Source organism: Brachyhypopomus gauderio, chromosome 3 (assembly GCF_052324685.1).
Source record: "Brachyhypopomus gauderio isolate BG-103 chromosome 3, BGAUD_0.2, whole genome shotgun sequence".
NCBI classification, from domain to species: domain Eukaryota; kingdom Metazoa; phylum Chordata; class Actinopteri; order Gymnotiformes; family Hypopomidae; genus Brachyhypopomus; species Brachyhypopomus gauderio.
In genome coordinates, this window is record NC_135213.1 from 18,114,659 (window position 1) to 18,136,182 (window position 21,524).

A 21,524-nucleotide genomic window follows, 5' to 3' on the forward strand; every position below is an offset into this window, starting at 1 on the left:
GGGGGGGGGGGGGGGGGGGGGTGGTGGGGGGGGGGAGAGACACCCCCCACCGTTAAAAGTGGGGGGGGGCATGACTTTGTCACTACTTAAATATTTGGTTTTAACTGTAAAAACTGGGGGGGACCAAAACCGGCTTTTGAAAAAGTGGGGGGGACATGTCCCCCCCGTCCCCCCCCAAAACTACGTCCGTGCCTACAACGGGAAAAATAGCTAAAACAGAAAGTCCGTAAAAACTTAATTATTGACTTAACGTTTTGAAAGCGGCATCACCGAAGAATACAATTCAACCCACAGTCTGTAATTTTACCATTCTAGTTCACATGGGGAACAACAATAAAACGATAAAATCTAATTAATTAAATCAACGCCATATGCGATGCTTTATCTGGCGATCAAGCGGTTGGAAAAATAAACTATGCTGGCGTGCGTAACGGTTCGGCATTGATCTGATTCTGGTAACCTCTAATTTCTCGAAACGACACGTCCGCGTTGGAGAAGCGGAGAGTTGACACGGGGTGATGGAGGTAGATGGAGCGGGGACCTTATATGCGTTCCTCACGCCCCGTGTAATCGCCCTGTTGCTTTTGTTTACGTTTATTTTGACCTATACGACAAAAAGCACCCAGACCGTCGGCCGTATTAGTCACTAAATTAAATTCAGAACGAGAAACGGAGAGTTGTTTTGCCGTGAAGTATCAGGCATCACTATTTAATCTCTATTTAATCTCTATCAAGCGCGAGCCAATACGGGTGGCTGCGTTCGGGTGGGTCACTTTGTCAGGGGCATCGGTGCGTATTACCTCCTATGTCTTCATGAGTTATGCCATTTATCACTTTCTTTAGTCTACAGTCCAGATCACGTCAGATCTTTAATGATAAAAGTCTAACATTTAAAACAAACCTTCTCAACCCAATCATGGAAGAGAGGATGGTGTTGGCAGTGTAGTCAAGACTGACAGAGACACGCATAGAGACACAAATGCGTTAAGAAAGCACTGCAAAAGAACACTGTCAAAAGTCAAAAGTCTGTCAGGAGAGTGGAGCCCAGAGCTTGCACCTTGTGTTCTTTGGAAGTTTCTACAGTGATTAGTATCTAGCACATGTATCCAATGTTATAAAAATGATTTTATTATTTGTTTGCTTTTCTGAATCTCATGTTCTACAAGAATCTATCAGATGTAAGGATGTCCCTGGCTGTTAACTTGTGTGCGACAGTTGCATGTGTGCATCGTGTATGAAGAGACTGGACTTTTGTTCTATGTGTTTTGCTACTGCACTCCTGTTTTGGCTGCGGTGCCACTCACAGGGTTTATGTGCACTGCTGCCTCAACAGCACGGATCAGCATTTACGCGCAAATAAATGTAATGCCTCTTACAGGACATGTGAGGGTTTAATAGCAACTCAGGATGTGTTATTATACAGCATGGTGAGCATGGTACAGGCTCATTTTTGTGTGCACACTGGTGATTCGGTACACAATTCTGCCAATTTCCATCACTGTATTCAAAGAGGGCTATAAATTAGCTAAATTTAGGCATTTTTTTCCCTGGCTTGGCAGGAACACGGTCTCTCCCTCTCCTACACACACACACACACACACATACACACATACACACGCACACACACACACACACACACACACACACACACACACACACACACACACACACACACACACACACACACACACACACACACACACACACACACACACACACACAGGCAGTTGGGAGTGGGGTCAAAGGCTGCTCATTTCCTGAGATCACTGCCGTGTCTACACCTCTTCTCATTAAAATCTCGAAGTCTCTTGATTGCCCCTCTCCACAGTTTTTCTGGAACCTCTAATATTGCCCTTATTTAAACTGACATTTTCACACGAGCCACAGGCCTTATTGGGGATGAGAGAAGGTTGCAGTGTTATGGCCACCTATAAAAGACACAGCCTGTCTGGTGAAAAACCATTGGCTTTATCATGGAAAATATAAATGGATTGATGGCCGATGTACAGTTACACTTACTAAATATTAACATAACTTAAAAAATATAATGACATTTATATATAATGACACACACAAACGCACGCACACTTTCCACCGATATTCCAGTTTCTTAAAAAGCATTACTGCTCAGTTAATGACATTAGCGTTTCTCAGACTCATTCCACTGGCAAGCATAACATATCATGCAAAGCTGAGTATCAGGCGCTGTTTCCTGGTCTTACTCTCTGTAGCTCTGTCTTAAGGAGAGTGACCTAACAACGCAGTGAGTGGAAAGCTGGCATGTTCCCTAAGCTCTGGGCCGTCCGCGTGCAGTTATCTTCACTGGTTTGTTCTTTCCTTGAAGTGGGCAGATTTCTTTTGTCTTCGTGGTTGGTAGAGCTGGTGGGCTGGTGGCCTGGTTAGTTTCTAGGCTTTCAGGCAGGTTCACAGGGCAGAGCTGGGATTTAGGCTTAAAAAAACAAACACAAAAAACAGAAGTCCACGGGTTTTCTCATGAACAGTAGGAAGAGAAGTGTTGTGTCTGCTTTTCAGTTGCTTCAGGAGACTCGCTACAGATACACCAGATCCTATAGAATTAGCAGATTAACAGATTCCTTAGCGGAGCCTCAGTGCACAGTGATTGTTCCCCCCACCCAAGCCAAAATGCTGGATGCTGAGAGCTTGATGAGCGAATCCTGACGAAGCTTCAAGGACCTGATTCTTGGTTCAGAATCACTTGCAAATCCCATGGGGGTTCACAGGATAGACAATACACCTTTTTCTGGGTGAACTGAAGTCATCTGCCCTACTACTAAATTGGGGAGATGGTGATAAGGCATTGAACTCCACACCCGCTGCACCTTTCTGTTTTTACTGGCCCTTGGACAAATAAGCCTCCCTAAATACATTTAGTCTAGACAATCACATTCAGCCATTTCAAATGCACGCCAGGGTCTAAAAGCACAGCTATTTTTTTCTTGGCATCTATATTGCTAAACTGATACCAGTAGAAATAACAGTTGTTGGATCACTAACACATCAGAACTGGCAGCTTTACTGTGTCTACTATACACAAGTGACTGCAGGGAGTTGTTTTGTTGTAAATCTGGGTTAACTTTAATATACTCACCATGCACAGACTTGTTGTCCATGGGTGTGTGAGACTCTATGGACTTCAGGTGACGTCTCCCGATGGAGTACACTCCATAAAGTATGTACATATAAACGCAGGCTGTAAGTACCAATGCAAGCTGCATTAATATTACTGAGGCCTTTATAAGGGGCAGGTCTGTACGCAGCCCAGACATTGTGGTATTTGCCCGCTCATTTCTCTGTTTATTTATTGTTATGCCAGCTAGTTATTTACACTTTATGGACAGGAACGTCAGAATTCATTAGAGGCGAAAGAAATCTTTTAAAACAGAGAGGGAGTGAGGGAGGGAGTATACTATACAAGCCGGTTGTGTAAAAGTGTTACAATGCATTCTCAGTCTTTGCTTTGGTGTATGGCTCAGGGTCTGGTCATCTGTTAGTGAGAGCGAAAGTAGAGAAAAGGAAAGAAAGAACAGACAGCAAAAAGGGTGAGAGAGAGAGTGAAAGAGATGGAGTTGAAGTCTGAACCTTTGGTTTGCCTTTGTGTGTGTGTGTGTTTTATCTTTTGATGCTGTGCTCTCTTTATGGCATTATAGTAAAACAATGACCCCTTTTTCTCTGGGAAGGCAAAGCCACTTATGATATTTGGACGAGTGTTTTACTAGTTATTAGCTTCTTTATGAAATATCTCAACCCTGTGGCTTGGGAACTGTGTGATCTCTCCCCTTCAGAAAGATGAGCTTTAGTTTCAGGGATATGCACACACAAACACGTAGATCCCCACACCTACCTCACACCGCACTGACTTCACCAACATATCAGAGTCATGCGCACATTCAAATGAAACTGAGCAGGAAAACACACAGTCCTTTTCCTGGGGTCTGCTAAAGGCGTCAGGAGCAGGTAGATCTGTTTTGGGGACGGTACAGATACAGTTTAGAAAGATAAAGGTGTGTGTGCACAGAGGGGCAAAGGTTGGCATCGCTGCCATACTCTTCCTCGTCACGTTTCCCCTTTCCAGTAACAACAGGGTAAACATTGCACTGGAGTGGGCATGTCGTCGAGGAACGGCCATGTGAGTAATTAGTGTGAAAGACCATGATATAGAAATATCATCACCCCACAGGCAACACAGCGCCACCCTCTGAAAAGGACAGGAAAGGTCTCGAAATGGAGCCCCTTCCAACACCCAGGCGCCTGCCCCGGGAGAAGACAAATATATGCTCTTTTAGGTGCTGTGGAGAACGGTTAGCATCTCCACGCTGGCAGACGGTTAGAAGGCAGACGCTAGCACTAATACTCTCGGCTCAATGACTTAAACATGCCCACAGACTCCACTCAACATCTCATAAATTCCTGTCCTTCAGTCAAACATGCTACATTTGTTTAATGATGGTAGTTAGGCAGAGACAGAGAGAGAGATGGAGAGAGAGCAAGAGAGAAGGGAAGGATCGAACATCTGTGCTGTTTGTTTTGAAAGGGTCTGATTTATTTGATGCTCAGAGTCATATCCATGGAAAATGATGGCACGGATCTGCAGTGATTTGCAATGATTTGCATTTGGAGACATTCAGGTTAAGGTCTGCACTGCACTTAGCTACAAATAACAGACTCAACAACATGGAAGTATGACTGACTCCAGGCTCCAGAAATCTGTTTTGAACTAACTAGACATTCTCAATTCCAAAGTTCAAGCTAAATATTCTGTTGACCATTACTGTAATGAATTAATAACATTCTGACCTTACTTCTGTTTCTACATTGTAAACTCTATGTTCCAACGTTCCAACAAAAAAAAAAGTCAGATAAGACATATGCAAGGCTACATTTGCAAATTTCCATCACCCACACACGGCCCAACTCTATCACCCACACACGGCCCAACTCCATCACCCACACACAGCCTTATCTGCATGTTGATGTGTTTGTAGCAGCACCTCCTTGGGCCTCAGGTTCAGAGGCCAGTGGCGCGTGTCCTTAGCTCAGCGCAGCTGTCACGCAATAGTGGGGAGTGTGCTGGCTCAGTGTCCTGCTCAGTGTCCTGCTCTTTACCCTCTCAGATGGGCTGAGAGGTCATCAGGAGCAAGCCACTGTACTTCATAATAGTAGCAGTCCCTCCAAGCAGGCATGGATTTGGATCAGAGACAGAATGAGTGTGTGCGCGTGTGTTTGTGTGTGCGCGCATGCATGTCTGTGTGTGTGTGTAATGACAACAGGTTAGAACGCGTTTCCATCCTTGTTTCCAAAATGTAATATTTAAATTAATCTCATTTGCGCTTGTTTATTTCTGTTATTGTACAGACATTGTGCTCAGTACTGGAAAACTCACTGGACAGTGGCCTAATGACTAGAATATAAAAGATGATTAGCGTGATAGATGACGCTCCGCCCGACGCCCACAGCCCAGCACGGAGCTGCTCCACCTGTCCTCACATGCCCTGGGAGCGGGAGCGGGAGCAGGCAGCCCTAACAAACACACCCGGGAGCTGCCATCACCACAGCCCAGGCTGCACGGGGCTGTATAACTCCATAACATCACGTCTGCTCACATCAGTTATAATGACGTTCACACTTGATGAGATTTGGCGAGCGCTGGACTCCCCTGCCGTTTGTGCGAGGTGGCCAGCGGCTGTGCACGTCACTGGAGGGAGCGATGCCCGTTCACGTCACTGCTGAGTGAAGTTATGAGGGGCATTTTAAATAAACAACAGTGTCTGTGTGAAGTCCCCGGGCCCAAGTCCCTCCCGACACGCTACGCGTGAAGCCGTCTATGCCAGATCGTTTGTGTCCTGTTTAATAATTGTTAAGATAAATTTACATCTGGCTTTTGATGTGCAGTGTCTGCAGATCACACATTTGTGTTCATGTGTGAGCATGCATGTGTGTGACAGAGAGAGAGAGAGGAAGAATTGGAGGGTGACAGTGAGAAAATCTGTTAAAGAGCAAAGTTAGTACACAACTGTAAATCATTGGGCTACATGAAGTATTTTGAACAGAGTATGATATTACCAGATGTGTTCCTTGCTCAGATATGTGTGCATCACATGTATGTTGTACTTCAGATGAATAATAAAAACTTGACATGGTCACAATGAAGGAATGTGTTTATTGTGATTAAATGAGTCACTGCCGTGAGGAATCAGATCAATAAAAACCAACTGAGGGGTGGGTGTAAAGTGAAAGAGATGATGCCATGTTCAGACTGAACCACACAGATACCATTCCATAACTGAGATAACGTACATGTTCATATTCTAGCAAGGCGACAACCAGCATCTCTCAGTGGTGTCCTGCTCCTGGTGGTTAGCCATACCTAGCCTTGTCATTGGCCAGCGCCAGGCGACGGATGTTGCCCACGCAGCCCGCTGCTGCTTCCTGCAGGATCTTGTCACTGGATCCCATCATGTCGATCAGGGGCTGCAGGATACAGACAGAACAAGTGAGTGATGCATCAGAGCAGCTAACACATGACCACCGTATCAAGACACTGTTGTGGAGAGTAGAGTCAGAGCCACACAGTAGAGTCAGAGCCACACAGTAGAGTCAGAGCCACACAGTAGAGTCAGAGCCACACAATAGAGTCAGAGCCACACAGTAGAGTCAGAGCCACACAGTAGAGTCAGAGCCACACAGTAGAGTCAGAGCCACACAATAGAGTCAGAGCCACACAGTAGAGTCAGAGCCACACAGTAGAGTCAGAGCCACACAGTAGAGTCAGAGCCACAATATTGTTTATGCCAGCAGCATTAAGATGAGGGATTTAAAACTCGAGGTCCACTGTTGTGATGAGCTAAGACCAAATCTCCTTCTGTTTAGGCTTCAGAAATGCTGTGTTTGTAGGACGTTTCCACACATGACTTATCAACTCCTGTAACGAATTGACCAGGCGGAGAAGAATCCAAATGCGGAAGTAGGTCGCTTTTATTTACATAATTCACATACACGGAGAATGCCCAATAAATTGCTAGCATAACGCTTAGCAATGGTAATTTTCTCTTGGGGTGGTCGGGACGGTCCAGGGTCGTAACGGGAGAGCAGAATCCGGGAGGTACAGAAGGGCTAAGCAGGAGACGAGGTCTAGGGAGCGAACAAAGGTCAGAACATGGGAGATAAAACAGGAGAGAGAAACGCTTGGTATGTGGCATGAGTCAACAATACTTCGCGACTGAGACGTATTGGTGAATTGCTTAAGTAAGACTGAAGGGGGCGTGGTAATGAGGGGCAGGTGAGGCTGATTAGGGAAGATCAGGTGGTATTCCTTACAACTCCCCCCAAATGGAGCACCTTCTGGAACAAGCTAGCATAACCATGCATTAAATCCTTTTCCATTCTAATAGTGCAGAATAAGTCACTTATTACAGTATCAGATGATGTGAAATAAGTGGGGGAGATGGTGTCTCTCCTGCGCTGTAACTTGTACTACACTCACTGCCTTGAACTACACTCACACTACACTACACTCATGGCATTACACTACACTCACGGTTTTACACTACACTCATGGCATTTTGTTCTAGCCTTTCACTCTTATTTGCATGGGTGGCGAGGAGAGCCATGCTCTCCAAATCTAAATAAACATGTTCTGGCACCGTGGATGTTTTAAATCGGTTCAATATGTGCTACTCTATTTGATCACCAATGGTGGGCTATCAAAGGAAGAGTCAGGCTCCTCTGGTGAGTTCACCCCTTTATCTAATGGCCTCTGATGGATCCAGTGACCACACACACGCATGCACACACACCTGGATCAAGTCTACAACCTGCACACAGAGGAGACATTACAGTCATGTCTGCCCATTGCTTTCTGGTTTGTAAGGGTGTCATAAATGAGAATCATTCATTTGCCTTTTCAAACTTCATGGCTTATTGACATCTTAAGGATGACTGGTGCAGAGGTCAAAGCACTAACTAATACTCATTATCATTATATGAGTATAATAATTATACTACTATACTGTTATACTCCTGAATTATACTACTGTATTACATTATTTACTAGTAACAATCATACAAGTGTTTCATATGGCACCAAATTAGGGTCTGATATCAGCTCTCTATTTTGCAGTAAGAGTAGCACTGGGACGATGATGGCATCAAAACGTCACCCAAAACACCAGCATCCGAGGAGGCTTATCTGCTGCTTGGTTTTGGAGTGTTGCACGTGTACTACATGGCCCGTGGGCAGTGTAGTGGCGTGGCAGCTCAGCACATGGGTTCAGAAACAGCACATCTCTGTGGGATGCTTCTGTGTTCCAGCGCTCCTGGGTTTAATTGAGAGCTCCTGTGCTCTACTGTGTTATCATTGTCTTCCCGTCGTGTGTGTGAGGGCGAGGTTCGAGGCTGAACTTTGACTCTTTCCATGTTAGACACACACTCGTCGGGCCGATCCGCACATTTATGCGGTCGACATGGTGCCAAGGCACAGAGAGGCGAGACATTCCCAGAATTCTCTGCTCAAAGATAAATAGCCAAAGGAAAACAACGGGAAAGGAGAATCTTCTATCTGTGAGCTTGAACCAGATGCTTGGGTCTAATTGACATGCACGAAAAGCTGTGAAAATAATGGACTCTCCATTTTGATTAGTTACTTTGGGAACTTCGTTTGGCGTGTTATTAGGAAAGACCTCTACCAGCTTTCTAAATTTCACTTTCTCTAAACCCCAACCACCAATCCCCCCACCCCCCAAGAAAAGGATCAGTTAACATTTTCAGCTGGAGTCATTTCCAGATTGCCTGTAAAACAGCATCCAAGAGACCTTGGAGAGGGGCGATCGGACGTGAACACACGGGGCCTCACAAACACACCGGCTGGCTCAGACAGGACGCTTTTGTGCGCGGCCGGAGGACGGCGGCAGGCCAGCCGGCATGTGCTCGCCAGAGTTCACAGCACGTTATTCAGAGGTGGCCAAACAGGGGCTCTCCCTGGCTGGGTGTGGAGAGGAGCCCCACGTAGGGCCTGCCCTGCCCGGGCCTCTACTGCCCTTCAGCCAGAATGCTCTGCTTGTTAGCTACTCCCAAGCCTCAGAAATGTGATGGTGCGTCTGCCGTATGAAAAAGGAGTGCAGGTCGTTGATGTCTTGCTTTGTGTTTTTTCACACCCCCCACACCCCCCTTCTCTTCTGTGTCGTGTTTGCTAAAGGCGACTGGAGGGTCCTGACCTCCAGGAACACAGAGGGGAACACGTTTTCCCAGGCCCTCTGAACACACACACGCACACGTGCGCACACGTGATACATCACACACGGAGGAGTTGTGGTGTTAATTGTCATGGGGTTGAGCTGCTGGTTCCTAGAGAGAGGGGTGCAGACCCCTCTACAGCCTGAGCCCCCAGGCCCACCCAAGAGCCCTCACTGCAGCACCCTCCTTCTCTCAGCACACCCACTCTCCTCACACTCCAGCTGGCCTTCCTGGTCTCTCCTCCTGCCCCTCCCTCCTGCTCCTCTGCATCGTACTCTCTCCATGACTCGAGGATCAGCCGAGCTAGCGGGTGACCCTTCACCTTCCAGCCCCCTGATCCCTGTTTGAGTATTGACTTTCCGCGGTCTCCGTCTGGCTCAGCTGTGGTAGTACTAGGTAATGGGCTCTGTGTTCAGCCTTCCTTGGAGTGGGTAAACAGCACATCCAAGCAGAAGTGTGTAGCCAGCAGGCTGGGGAAGGTCACTCAGGACAAACAATGTTCCCCTCTGACCTCCCAAGTCAGACAAGACTATTCGCTGCTGTCTCCTCCTCTCCCATAATATGGCTTGTGCATCTTTCCCATGCTGCTTTATCCACACTTATCATTTGCTTTTGACGGGCTCAAAGATGTCAAAACAAATTCAGTGAATATCTGTTTTACTGTAAAATTGAATAAAAGACACATTGTTCACCCACAGATGGACAGACACACACACACACACACACACACACACACACACACACACACACACACACACACACACACACACACACACACACACACACACCGCCATCCAAGAGACTCTGCATTCCTCATTTCAGGTGGAGCAGAGAGTTGAGTCATGTTGGTTTAACACACAACACACTCAAACCGTCAGACACATGCTACAGTAGCTAGATAAAACAGAATGAGAGAGAGAGAGAGAGAGAGAGAGAGAGAGAGAGAGAGCGAGAGAGAGAGAGAGAATACTGAACAGGCTGACTGTGTGTTCAGATGTCATCTGTTCTCTATATCCACAGCGTCCCCAACCTGCCCTTCACTTAGCATGACTAAGAGGAGCTGTGTAGTGGCTCCCTAGAGCAGCTCAAACACGCCAGCACCCTCCTCACTCTCCTCCTCCCCAGCCTCACTCTCCTCCTCCCCAGCTTGGCTCTCCTCCTCCCCAGCCTCACTCTCCTCCTCCCCAGCCTCACTCTCCTCCTCCCCAGCTTGGCTCTCCTCCTCCCCAGCTTGGCTCTCCTCCTCCCCAGCCTGGCTCTCCTCCTCCCCAGCCTCACTCTCCTCCTCCCCAGCTTGGCTCTCCTCCTCCCCAGCCTCACTCTCCTTCTCCCCAGCCTGGCTCTCCTCCTCCCCAGCCTCACTCTCCTCCTCCCCAGCCTGGCTCTCCTCCTCCCCAGCTTGGCTCTCCTCCTCCCCAGCCTGGCTCTCCTCCTCCCCAGCCTCACTCTCCTCCTCCCCAGCTTGGCTCTCCTCCTCCCCAGCCTCACTCTCCTTCTCCCCAGCCTGGCTCTCCTCCTCCCCAGCCTCACTCTCCTCCTCCCCAGCCTGGCTCTCCTCCTCCCCAGCCTCACTCTCCTCCTTCCCAGCCTGGCTCTCCTCCTCCCCAACCTCACTCTCCTCCTCCCCAGCCTCACTCTCCTCCTCCCCAGCCTCACTCTCCTCCTCCCCAGCCTCACTCTCCTCCTCCCCAGCCTCACTCTCCTCCACCCCAGCCTCACTCTCCTCCACCCTAGCCTGGCTCTCCTCCTCCCCAGCCTCACTCTCCTCCTCCCCAGCCTGGCTCTCCTTCTCCCCAGCCTCACTCTCCTCCTCCCCAGCCTCACTCTCCTCCTCCCCAGCCTCACTCTCCTCCTCCCCAGCCTGGCTCTCCTCCTCCTGTCAAACTCCAGTTCGCCCTCCTTCTCCACATCCGCTGCTTCGGACGGACGTGGCAGTGAGATCAAACAGGTCTGCTGCAGAAGCCCCACCGGTGGGCGTTTGCATGGCAACAGCATGCCTCCACAACATTTTTCTTATTTACCCCATAACCCTCCCCCAAAATACATACCAGATACCATGCTCGGGCAGACCGCACCAGCTGGAATCCCCTCTCATGAAAATGCCTGATAATTACCGGCCCGCATTGTGTAATTCACCTACATTTACTTTACAAAGCCGTTGCTTATGAAAGGAGCTCTTCAACCTAGCGAGAGTGGGCTAAAGCTGTCTGTGAGGATTTATGGCTTCGGCAAACAATCACCAGAACGGCGTTGGCTGTGTGTAGCTCCAGGGTGCAGGCCCGGCAGGCGGGGGAGAACATGGCTTTGGGCTGCTGCTTTCCGTGACAGCCCAAACGAGACACATCCGAATGAGAGTGTGAGATGTGAAGTGTAGATGTGAAATCAAACGGACCGCTATTCATGCTTGAGGACTGGCATGAACACAAGCGAAAATAAAGTGGGGGAAAAAGAAACTCTTGATGAAGAGGACTATGAAGGATTTAAGAGACAAAATTTGGAAATTAAACACCAAAATCTTAATGGCTTCAGACAATTAGAAAGTAGACTTTCATGCAGGTATTAAAACCAAGCTGCTATGGTAAATTCAAAGTGATAAAACATAGAACACAGTAAAATATCTACAGCAGTTTCCTCTTCATTTTAAATGAGCAGTTGACCTTTAAGTAGCTTCCCTACCCTCATGGACCTAATTTAACTGGTCATCTAATGACACACAGTTCTTCAGAAGATGAAGACATAGAGCAGGACTACCAGGAGTGTGTAGTGAAGAGGTTCCCCAGCCCTGGATCTGGGCTGCTCTAAAGACATGTGGAAGATTGTGTGAAAGAAGGGGCACTGTCAAACATGCACACATGCATACACACGCACACACACAAATACACACACACACACACACGCACACACACACACACACACATGCATACACAAGTACACACACACACACACACGCACACACACGGTCCTGTGGTAGGGAGCTGGTCTTGTGACCGGAGGGTCGTGGGTTCGATTCCCAGACCTGAGGCCATGACTGAGGTGCCCTTGAGCAAGGCACCTAACCCCAACTGGGCACTGGGCTAGGGCTGCCCACCGCTCTGGGCATGTGTGCACCACAGCCCCCTAGTAATCACTAGTGTGTTTTTGTGTGTGTGTTCTAATTACATAGATGGGTAAATGCAGAGGACAAATTTTGATTGCGGTGAAAAATCACAATTGACAAATATGGCACATTTCATTTCTTTTTTTCTTCACATATGCATTTGTGCATTTAGTGATATGTGAAATGTTTTGGGTTAGTATAAATAATGTAAAAATATTGTTAAATGGTAGTATTTGTTGCTTGTAAAGACTGGGGACAGAAGGAGAAACTGGTCTCTAATGGCTTTTCCAGGACAAAATACTTTCTTCTCAATGCTTAATTTCCTCTGGTACAGCATAGGGGACTGGGTTCTACACCATTAAGAACAGCAAGCAAGAAACTTACTGTCTGGACACAAGTCTCAGAAAGCACAGCATGGAATGGGAGGGAGGGAAAGAATAAGAGAGAGAGAGAGAGAGAGAGAGAGAGAGAGAGAGAGAGAGAGAGAGAGAGAGAGAGAGAGAGAGAGGTAGAGGAAGGGAGAGATAGAAAAAGGGAAATAGGGAGAGGGAGAGACATGGAGAGGGATACAGAGGGAGAGGGAGAAAGGGAGAGAAAGAAAAGGGGAGGGAGGAAGAGAAAAAGAGAGAGAGAGAGAGAGGGAGAGAGAGAGAGAGAGAGAGAGAGAAAGGACATCATGACTGGTCTTAGCTGCTCAGTGTACTCAGCTTCTAGCTGTGAAATACGGCTGCAATAATACCAGGAGGCAATCTTGAGTTTTACACTCTTACATAAATTAAACTATAGTACAGACACCGTTCCGTGATAAACCCTCTCCAAACCCATTTACAACGTTAGGAAATATTGTTTTAACACATTTTCTGCCACACCAAAGCATATATCACATTTAAAATGTATAGCCACGAAGGCCTTCTCACACTCCTGTCCTCCTTATGTGTCCTCGGGGTGTGTCAGGTATATCGATGGTGAAGAGAGATGGAACAGAATATGCTTTTGCTATTTAGAGCAAATGAAAAAGCAAAAAGCAGTAGTTCTGGCATCTTTTCTTTTTATAGTATTAACTGCTTGGCCTGGAACGTGTGCCAATCTGGTCATGAAACACCATCAAGTGTGATCTTTTAATCTACCAGCACACAACATGTAAACACACACACACACAAACTAAAATATGAAAAATTCCATCAAAAATATTATCAGACACCCGTCACAAAAGATGCACACATTACAGCTTTGGTTGTGGCTTTAACTGGCATTATTTGGGCTTAGTGCATTTTGTAAACAATTATATTACTCTTTAGTCTTTGGAACCCCCAGTGTCCAGAGTCTGCGGTAGCTCTTTGGGCTGGAACTCACCATTAAAGGAACATGGGAAAAAGTCCTTGCTGTGATGGTGGAACCACATTCATAATTTATATCACCCTTTCTACTGTGTGTGTGTGTGTGTGTGTGTGTGTACATGTGTGCTGGGATGTTTGAAAGCGTGCAAGTACACTCTTTTTACACATGTGAAAACCTTCATGGAATGGCCAAATGCAGATGACTTTTATATATCAGCAAAACAACTCTTTTCACCCCTCAAACTGAATTACAGTGTGCATAACAGAATTACAGTTTGCACGTCAGATATCACTTGGCTTATGGCTTCCTCTAAGAATAAACTGTACTCACCATTGTCATTTTCAAACTAAACCAGCACACCAAAGCATCCAAGCACACCAAAGTATATAATGCATATCTATTATATCTGGCGGGTCTACGTATACTAAAAATAATGTGTCCATTTCTGATTTTGGTGGATATATGCGTGTGCCATATGTGTTTTTTAACATATATTTAGTAGCCCAACCAGGACCAAAATAACAGCTGAAAGCAGGCATGATCGGACCGGGCACTCTGTACTGCCATGTGAAGCGGAGAGATAAGCACGCAGGCTTAATGCTCCAGATGAAACTGATGTTTTGGACATGGAGTGTCAGGCTAGCATTTGCCCTTATCCACATTTATCATTGACTAACTATTATAACAGACAGTGGTGGAAAAAGAACAACCTTTAAATCTTACATTTATACACTTTGGCATGCAAATCCTGTAAATACATAATATTTTTTGCCAGGTTTTGCACAGCAGTGGCTATAAAGTTTTGGCATGTTCTGACATGGTCTGCTGCACGTTGTGCATATTAAGATTATCTGGCCTCTGGACGCGTCAGCCGATGCAGGCCAGTCCACAGAGGCGAGCGTCTAGCCGCCTCCCGCTCCAGCTCCCGGCCCGAGCTCCGCTCAGAGCCAAGGACATGCCACAGTCACATTCTGACCCCGTCCTGGGTGCTACCCCTTGCTTAGCAACCGTTGCCCCGAGTGACGGCCTTTCGGAGCGCTGCTGCCCTGGCATGCCGGGGTGCTGGGCTTGGTGGGGGGACCGGTACTCTGCGCACACATGGTGCTGTTTGCTCAGCCCAATTCCCATGACGGTCACAAAAATGAGCTTGCGCTTCCACCGGCTGAGGAAGAAAACAGGGCTTGTTCCTCCAGCCCTCAACTGCTGTTACAGGACTCTGGAAACAGTTTACAGCCTTTCAACGTTTATTAGAGATGTTTTCACACGTCAATTAAAAAGAGAGAGAGAGAGAGAGTGAGAGAGAGAGAGAGAGAGAGAGAGAGAGAGAGAGAGAGAGTGGACCTTCAGACAAGCCTTAGCTGGAAATGGTATTTGTACGTGAGTGTGTTTGTGTATTTGTGCATTTGTGCACGTGCATGTGAGCATTTGGGAGTGTGTATGTGTGTGTTTGGGACTGTGTATGTGTGAAAACACTGTCATACAGCAACTAAACTAAAGAGGATTGAAGATCATGTTTGAATACTTGTGATTTTTAGATCTGAATCATTGTTTGATGCTTTCGCTTTCATCTACTGCCATGCAGGTGTAACTGAAAGCCCAGGGTCCAGCCCAGGGTCCAGTACAGGGTTCAGCCCAGGGTCCAGTACAGGGTCCAGCCCAGGGTCCAGTACAGGGTCCAGCCCAGGGTCCAGCCCAGGGTCCAGTACAGGGTTCAGCCCTGAGGTGTTATGAGGCTGCATGAAGTGGCGTGAGGTGTCATGTGGCATTGGTGGACGTACCTTGACCACGCCACTCTGGTGCATGGTGATGCAGTTGTTGGGGTGTCGGGAGAGCTGGAACAGGGCCTGGGCTGTGGCCCGGTGCACGGCCGGGTCTTTGGAGTGGAGGTAGAGCACCAGGGGGGCTACGGCACCGGCCTCCCCAAACGCCACGCAGTTGCTGCCCCACGTACAGCAGTGAGCCACGGCCTCCGCCAGGTACCGCCGCAGCTGATCGTCTGTCTGGAGCAGCAGGAGAGGAGACAGCATGGACAGTGAGTTCACCCCACCCAGATCGTTCTGCGGGTCACGGTCACCTGCTGAAACGCACGCCCATGCCAGACGTGTGCTATATATGTAACAGTAAGCGAAGTTATTCCTTTTTTTTTTGGAGGGAGCAAAATGGCATAGATAGCTGTGAAAGCTTGAAGATCTTGATCCACCTGATCCCCGCGTACAGGCCGAGGCAGAAACTCCGTGGTGGACAATAACGCAGAGGAGCCGTGAATCTGTGGAGGCCCCGCACGTGTGTTGGAACTACAGACTGGGACAGAATGAGGGCTGCCAGTGACCGTTTGGATGATTACACGGACACTGTGACCTCGTATATCCACTTCTGTGAGGATAACGTTGTACCATCACACACATAGGGTGAGTTATAACAGTGACAAACCCTGGATTGCTCCCAGACTGAAGCAGCTTTGGATAGAGAAGAGGGAGGCTTGTAAAAGTGAGGACAAAGTCTGCTATGGAGAGGCCAAGTACAGGTTTAGCATGGAAGTGGCCACTGCTGGATCTCACCTCCCCCACTCCCCATACCACTCGTCTCAGACGGGGACGAGACTGCCTATAGGATGGAGGTCGAACGTCTGGTGTCCTGGTGCAGTGGAGATTATTGTGGACTTTAGGAAGCACACAACCCCTCTCCCCTCCATCACCCTGACTGACACACTCATCACCACAGTGGACTCTTTTTGCTTCCTGGGAACGACCATCACCCAGGACCTCAAGTGGGAGCCCAACATCACCTCTGTCCTCAAGAAGGCCCAGCAGAAGAAATTCAACTCGCCAGCAAAGACCATGGTGCAGTTCTATACTGCCATTATCAAGCCCGCCCTCACCTCCTCCATCACTGTGTAGTACACTGGAGCCACCACTAGGGACAGACAGAGACTACAGCGCATTGTGCCCTCTGTTGAGAAGGTGATTGGCTGCAACCTACCATCTCTCCAGGACCTGTACACCACCAGGACACTGGGGCGAGCAGGTCGGATCACAGCAGACACCCCTCACCCTGGGTCTTTGACCCTCTCCCCTCAGGCAGGAGGCTACGATCCATTCGGACCAGAACCTCCCGCCATAGGAATAGTGTCTTCCCATCTGCTGTTAGACTCATGAACAACAACCCTAAGATAGTGAGCACCACCCTCCACAAACACTCATGTCCCTGTGTTTATGCACCTGTCTGTCTGTCATGGTCAATTACCTGACTACTTATTATTATTTCTACTTATCATGTCACATTAGCATTCACCTGCTGGTTTATACTCTGCACTAAATGTCTACAACTCATCTCAGTCAAACTACGTACTGTATATTTTGTAATATTGTTAGTGTCTTATTGATGTATTCCTTTTTATTTAGTTTTTATTTTACTCTGTATTTGTTGCATGTTTTAACTTTTGTTTTTTTGTTAGCACCAAGTACTGCAGCAATTTCCTAATGTTGTGAACCTGTTACTCATATCAAATATATATATTTGATATATATATATATATTTATATACTCATATGGCAATAAAAACCTTCTGATTCTGAACAAAAAGAGGCAAGCTTTGATTTATCCTGAACCGAGCGAATAGTCTGTCGTGGCAGCGTGGGGTGGGGCTGAGCGAGGCGTACCGTGTTGGTGAGAACGGCGAGCATGGGCACCACACCGTGATCTGTGATGACCGCCAGGTTCTCCTCGTCTTTGGCGATGTTGGCGATGGCTGCACACACGCTGGCCAGCACCTCCTTGTTCTCCGACTTCAGCAAACGAACAATCAGCTCCAGGCCGCCTACAAAGGAGCGCACCATCTCTCCCGCATCCTGAAACACACGCCTTGTCTTTAGCGACAGCGCTGATGCATCACGGCCCAGGAATCGTGCAGGCAGAATGTCGTAGTGCTCCAAACGTACAAGTTAAAGCTTTAATAATCTTTAATAATCCAAATAGTCTTTCACATGATTGCCCTCATCGACTCTTACAGCAGAGGAAATATTAATTCCCCTCTAAATAGGAGAAGTGCAGACAAAAGGCACTATAGACACTATAGTTGCCCTCTGCCCAGGGCAGGTCAGTACAGTTGCCTTGCAGGGCTCCAGCTGGGCTCCAGGCAGGCGTAGGAGTGTGTGAGGACGGAGGTGGTGGAGAGCCGATGAAAGGGGTAGAGGGAGGCACTCTTAGATATCAGGCCAAAGGATGAGCTCTGTGTTCAGTGCCTGGGCAGGAGTGGGACGAGAGCAGGAAATGACTGCATGTGAATACTGATGAACATAGTGAGGAAGGAGGGGGTGAGAGAGAGGGAGAGAGAAAGAGAGAAAGAGAGGGAGAGAGAGAGAGAGAGGCAAAAAGAGAAAAAGGTAGAAAGCAGAAAGCAATGAACAGAGAGGGAAAGACAGAAATAGAGAGACAGAAAAAGAGACAGAGCAAAAGAGAAAGAGACACAGAGAGAGAGAGAGAGAGAGAGAGAGAGAGAGAGAGAGAGAGAGAGAGAGAGAGAAACAGCAACAGAAAGAGTGAGAGATGGGGGTAGAAGCGACAGAGGAAGCACATTAAAGTCACCAGCTGCGGTGGGTCACTAAAGAATCCATTCAAATGCTCCCCCACAACAACATCCCCAAACAACTCACATCAGCACACCCAGCACGCAGCTCTCTCTCTCTCTCTCTCACACACACACACACACACACACACACACACACACACACACACACACACACACACACACACACACACACACACACACACATTCAGAGAGAGAGAGAGAGAGATTAGAAACACTGTAAAACATTAGGTGTAAAATTTAAATAAATTAGGAGAACGGAGCTCATGGAGCAAAAGCAGAGATAAGGATCTTGAGTGAGGAGGGAGAAAAGGAGAGGGGAGATTATTGCAGGGCACAGATTGCAGGTGTCTTCTAGGAGAAACAAAGAAAAGCATGATGATCACTGGTGTGATGCACGCTCTGCATATGGACGCATATATGAATGTTTGGATTGAAATTGAAATCCTCCAAATGCTGTTAAAGCATGAATCTCCTAATTCTGGCCTTGGTGCTGGTAACTCAAGCCATGTGGGCTGAACGGGTGCTCCAACTCCCCGTCTGGGGGGGGACACGTGCCTTTGCCCCCCCCCCCACCCCCACACTCCAGCCCAATCTGCCTGAAATATCCATGCAGTAAACAAACAGTGTCAAACTCAGTCAGGCTCAGTCTGTGATCCGCACAGGCGTTTGATCCACACGGTTACCTGGCCTCATTTTTCAGCAGTACTCACAGCCAGGGTGGAGGTGGGATCAAGTGTGTCTGGGTGGCAGAACAAATCCCCCCCCGAGACACCTGGGCTGCAGAGAAATTCCTGTATATTTGGATCCCACTCAGATTTCATGAGCAACACCCTGCTTATGTCAATCATGCTGATAAGCTAACGGAACAATGATGTGTTTGTGCAGGCTTGTTGCAGAAAAGACTCAAGAGGGCAGACAAGGCTTGTGCCAGCCATGTGGGTGAAAGTGTCATGTGTAAGGGAATAGGAGCAAGGTCTACTAAACCTCCCTCTCTCTCTCTGGAAGGAAGGGGCCTATGAAAGCAAGGCTACCATGGTCCATGATCCTGATATAAAGGGTGTGGGAGTGGTAAATATGTTTATTCATTTGTTGTGTAAGCATTTGTTGTGCAGTGGTTTGCAGTTTTGTAACTGAAGAAAGACAGAGAGAGAGAGTGAATGAGAGAAATAGGAGTACACAGAAAATGTGGCTCACACAGACAGGAGTGTATGACTGCACCCCGAACATTTCAGCAGGGCAGGTATGTTTCAGCCAGAGCAACAAGCTGCATATCAGTGCTGCTCTTAGCAGACAGGTGGGAGTCAGAAGCCTGTACACAAACACAGACGAACCCTCCACATGCATCTCTGCAGATTCCAGATACTGGGGTTGAGGTGTTAGAATTCACTAAGAGTTTATCGTAACACACTGAAGCTAAACAAACAGCTGGTATATCAGATGAAAGACATGCTGAAAGGAGTAATAAAAGGAGGAGAAAGGGATGTACAGCCCCAAGACAAACAATACTAAATTATACACTCAGGCGATATGCAAACACTCTTTTTTTCTGCTGGTCAGTAGCTACACTTGGATTCTGATATTAATGTCTTAGTACCCTGGGAGCTTTCTTTCTCACTCATTGCACATTATCTGTTTGGCAGCTATAATGCTGGATTTATTGCAGAGCTGTGAAGGATGGTACCTTTGCATTCTCAATGCAGGGGCAGATGGCCCAGGCAGCACTGGCCTGAACATCAGGGTTTGGGTTCTTCAATAGTGACCAGAGCAAGCGCACACCATCCAGACGATCAATGATCCTGGGGGGTGAGGAGGAGGGAGAGAGAGAAAGAATGAAAAACAAACAAAAACTGCACAGCAATCTGAAGAACAGTGAATGCCCTTGTCTTCTGTCCCAGACATGTCTTTTCCCATGGCTCCTCATTGGATCCAGTGGTAATGACATCCCTGTTTAGCACAGATTCCTCCCAGAGGTACCCTAGATGCACCTCTGCATGTTTGATCCTCGCTCTCCCCTCAAACCCTCCTGAAGAGGCCGGACACAGCATCCGTGCTCCTCTTGGCCAGAGGCAGACGCACAGGAAGCTCACGCATGCTACTGCAGGAGATCTGTCCAGATATTTATAGCTACAGCGAGCCATGCACAAACACACACTCTCTCTCTCTCTCTCTCTCTCTCACACACACACACACACACATGCTGTGGGATTGCTGGGTAAGTCAGATCTTGTCATGGATACACAGGAAGGAAAAAACCCAGGGCAGGTCCTCTTTCCAAATCAAACAGGCCTGGAAACAAGCCCCTCTATATTTCACTGCATCCAAGCAAGGTTACTCGCAGCCTGCCTTTCCCACCACTGCAGTGCTCCGCTCAGGGGTGCAGTCACACCAGGGGGAGCGGAGGAGAATGGCCCCTCAGTGTGGCCTGTTTGTCAGGTATAAATAACACGTAACCCCTTTCCCATGTGTGTCTGCTGACAAGGCCGACATTGAATGCTGTCATGATTGCTAAACCACGTCATGATCACAGGATCTTTCAGACTTGGGGGGGTGGGGGGGGGGTGGGGGTCAGGAGCAAGCACTGGTCAGAGAGGTCCTAGAGACACGCGGCTCCTCTCGGATGTGTAAATCAACTCCACATGCATGATAACAGGGGGATCCCTCCAGGGCCCCTGAGAGACTACTAAACTGCAGCCTCCCGTCGAACCCATCGCCCACAGCTGTGACTGGAGGATGACGGGGTCTCTGTATTTTAACAGGCAGAACATGCTGACAGAGAAAACACACACACACACGGAGGGGAGGAACTTCGAGGAGCTATCATCCGCTGGCAGGTCCCTGTGGGGACGCTGGTGGAGCGAAGGAATACATGAGCAGAACAGCAGGACCACGAAACAGCTCCGCTTCTGTGACCTAAGAGTGCAAAATGTTCAGAGTGAACTGTAGAAAAAAGCTTCCAGCTAATGTGTACTGGTCTGCGCAGCATTTGACTTCAAAGGATTTTAACTAATACACACAGTTGCAGCTCCATTCAAAAACAAAAAAAGCTGGAATATATTTAAAGATTTCAACCTAAAAACAGCTCTGCTATCATGATTGAGTGCTATACTTTCACCTGAGTTAAGGATCTCAGTGCATATTCTGCCACTGATTAAAATAAATAGCTTACACAGAGGTGTGAGTTAGATGACCAGATGGATACGAGGTCAAAAGTAACAATGAAACTCTTTATTCGTTGGTATTTCTGGGCATGCTA

The 21,524-nt window shown here is 47.7% G+C and overlaps 1 protein-coding gene across 5 annotated transcripts in view; it reads right to left on the bottom strand.

The window, feature by feature from the left end:
- Positions 1-5,961: 5,961 nt before the first annotated feature.
- odad2 (outer dynein arm docking complex subunit 2) overlaps positions 5,962-21,524 on the bottom strand; it is a 52,241-nt gene continuing 36,678 nt past the window's right edge. For 3 of the 5 annotated variants that reach the window (XM_076999969.1, XM_076999968.1, XM_076999970.1), the window contains exons 17-20: positions 19,953-20,067; positions 17,343-17,531; positions 15,463-15,684; positions 5,970-6,489 (exon numbers count right to left, since the gene is read on the bottom strand). In XM_076999969.1, the coding sequence (XP_076856084.1) occupies positions 6,376-6,489; positions 15,463-15,684; positions 17,343-17,531; positions 19,953-20,067 (640 nt within the window). In that variant the 3' untranslated portion in view covers positions 5,970-6,375. Of the gene's footprint in view, positions 6,490-15,462; positions 15,685-17,342; positions 17,532-19,952; positions 20,068-21,524 lie in introns of all 5 variants that reach the window. The other 2 variants (XM_076999972.1, XM_076999971.1) reach the window with 2 other exon arrangements.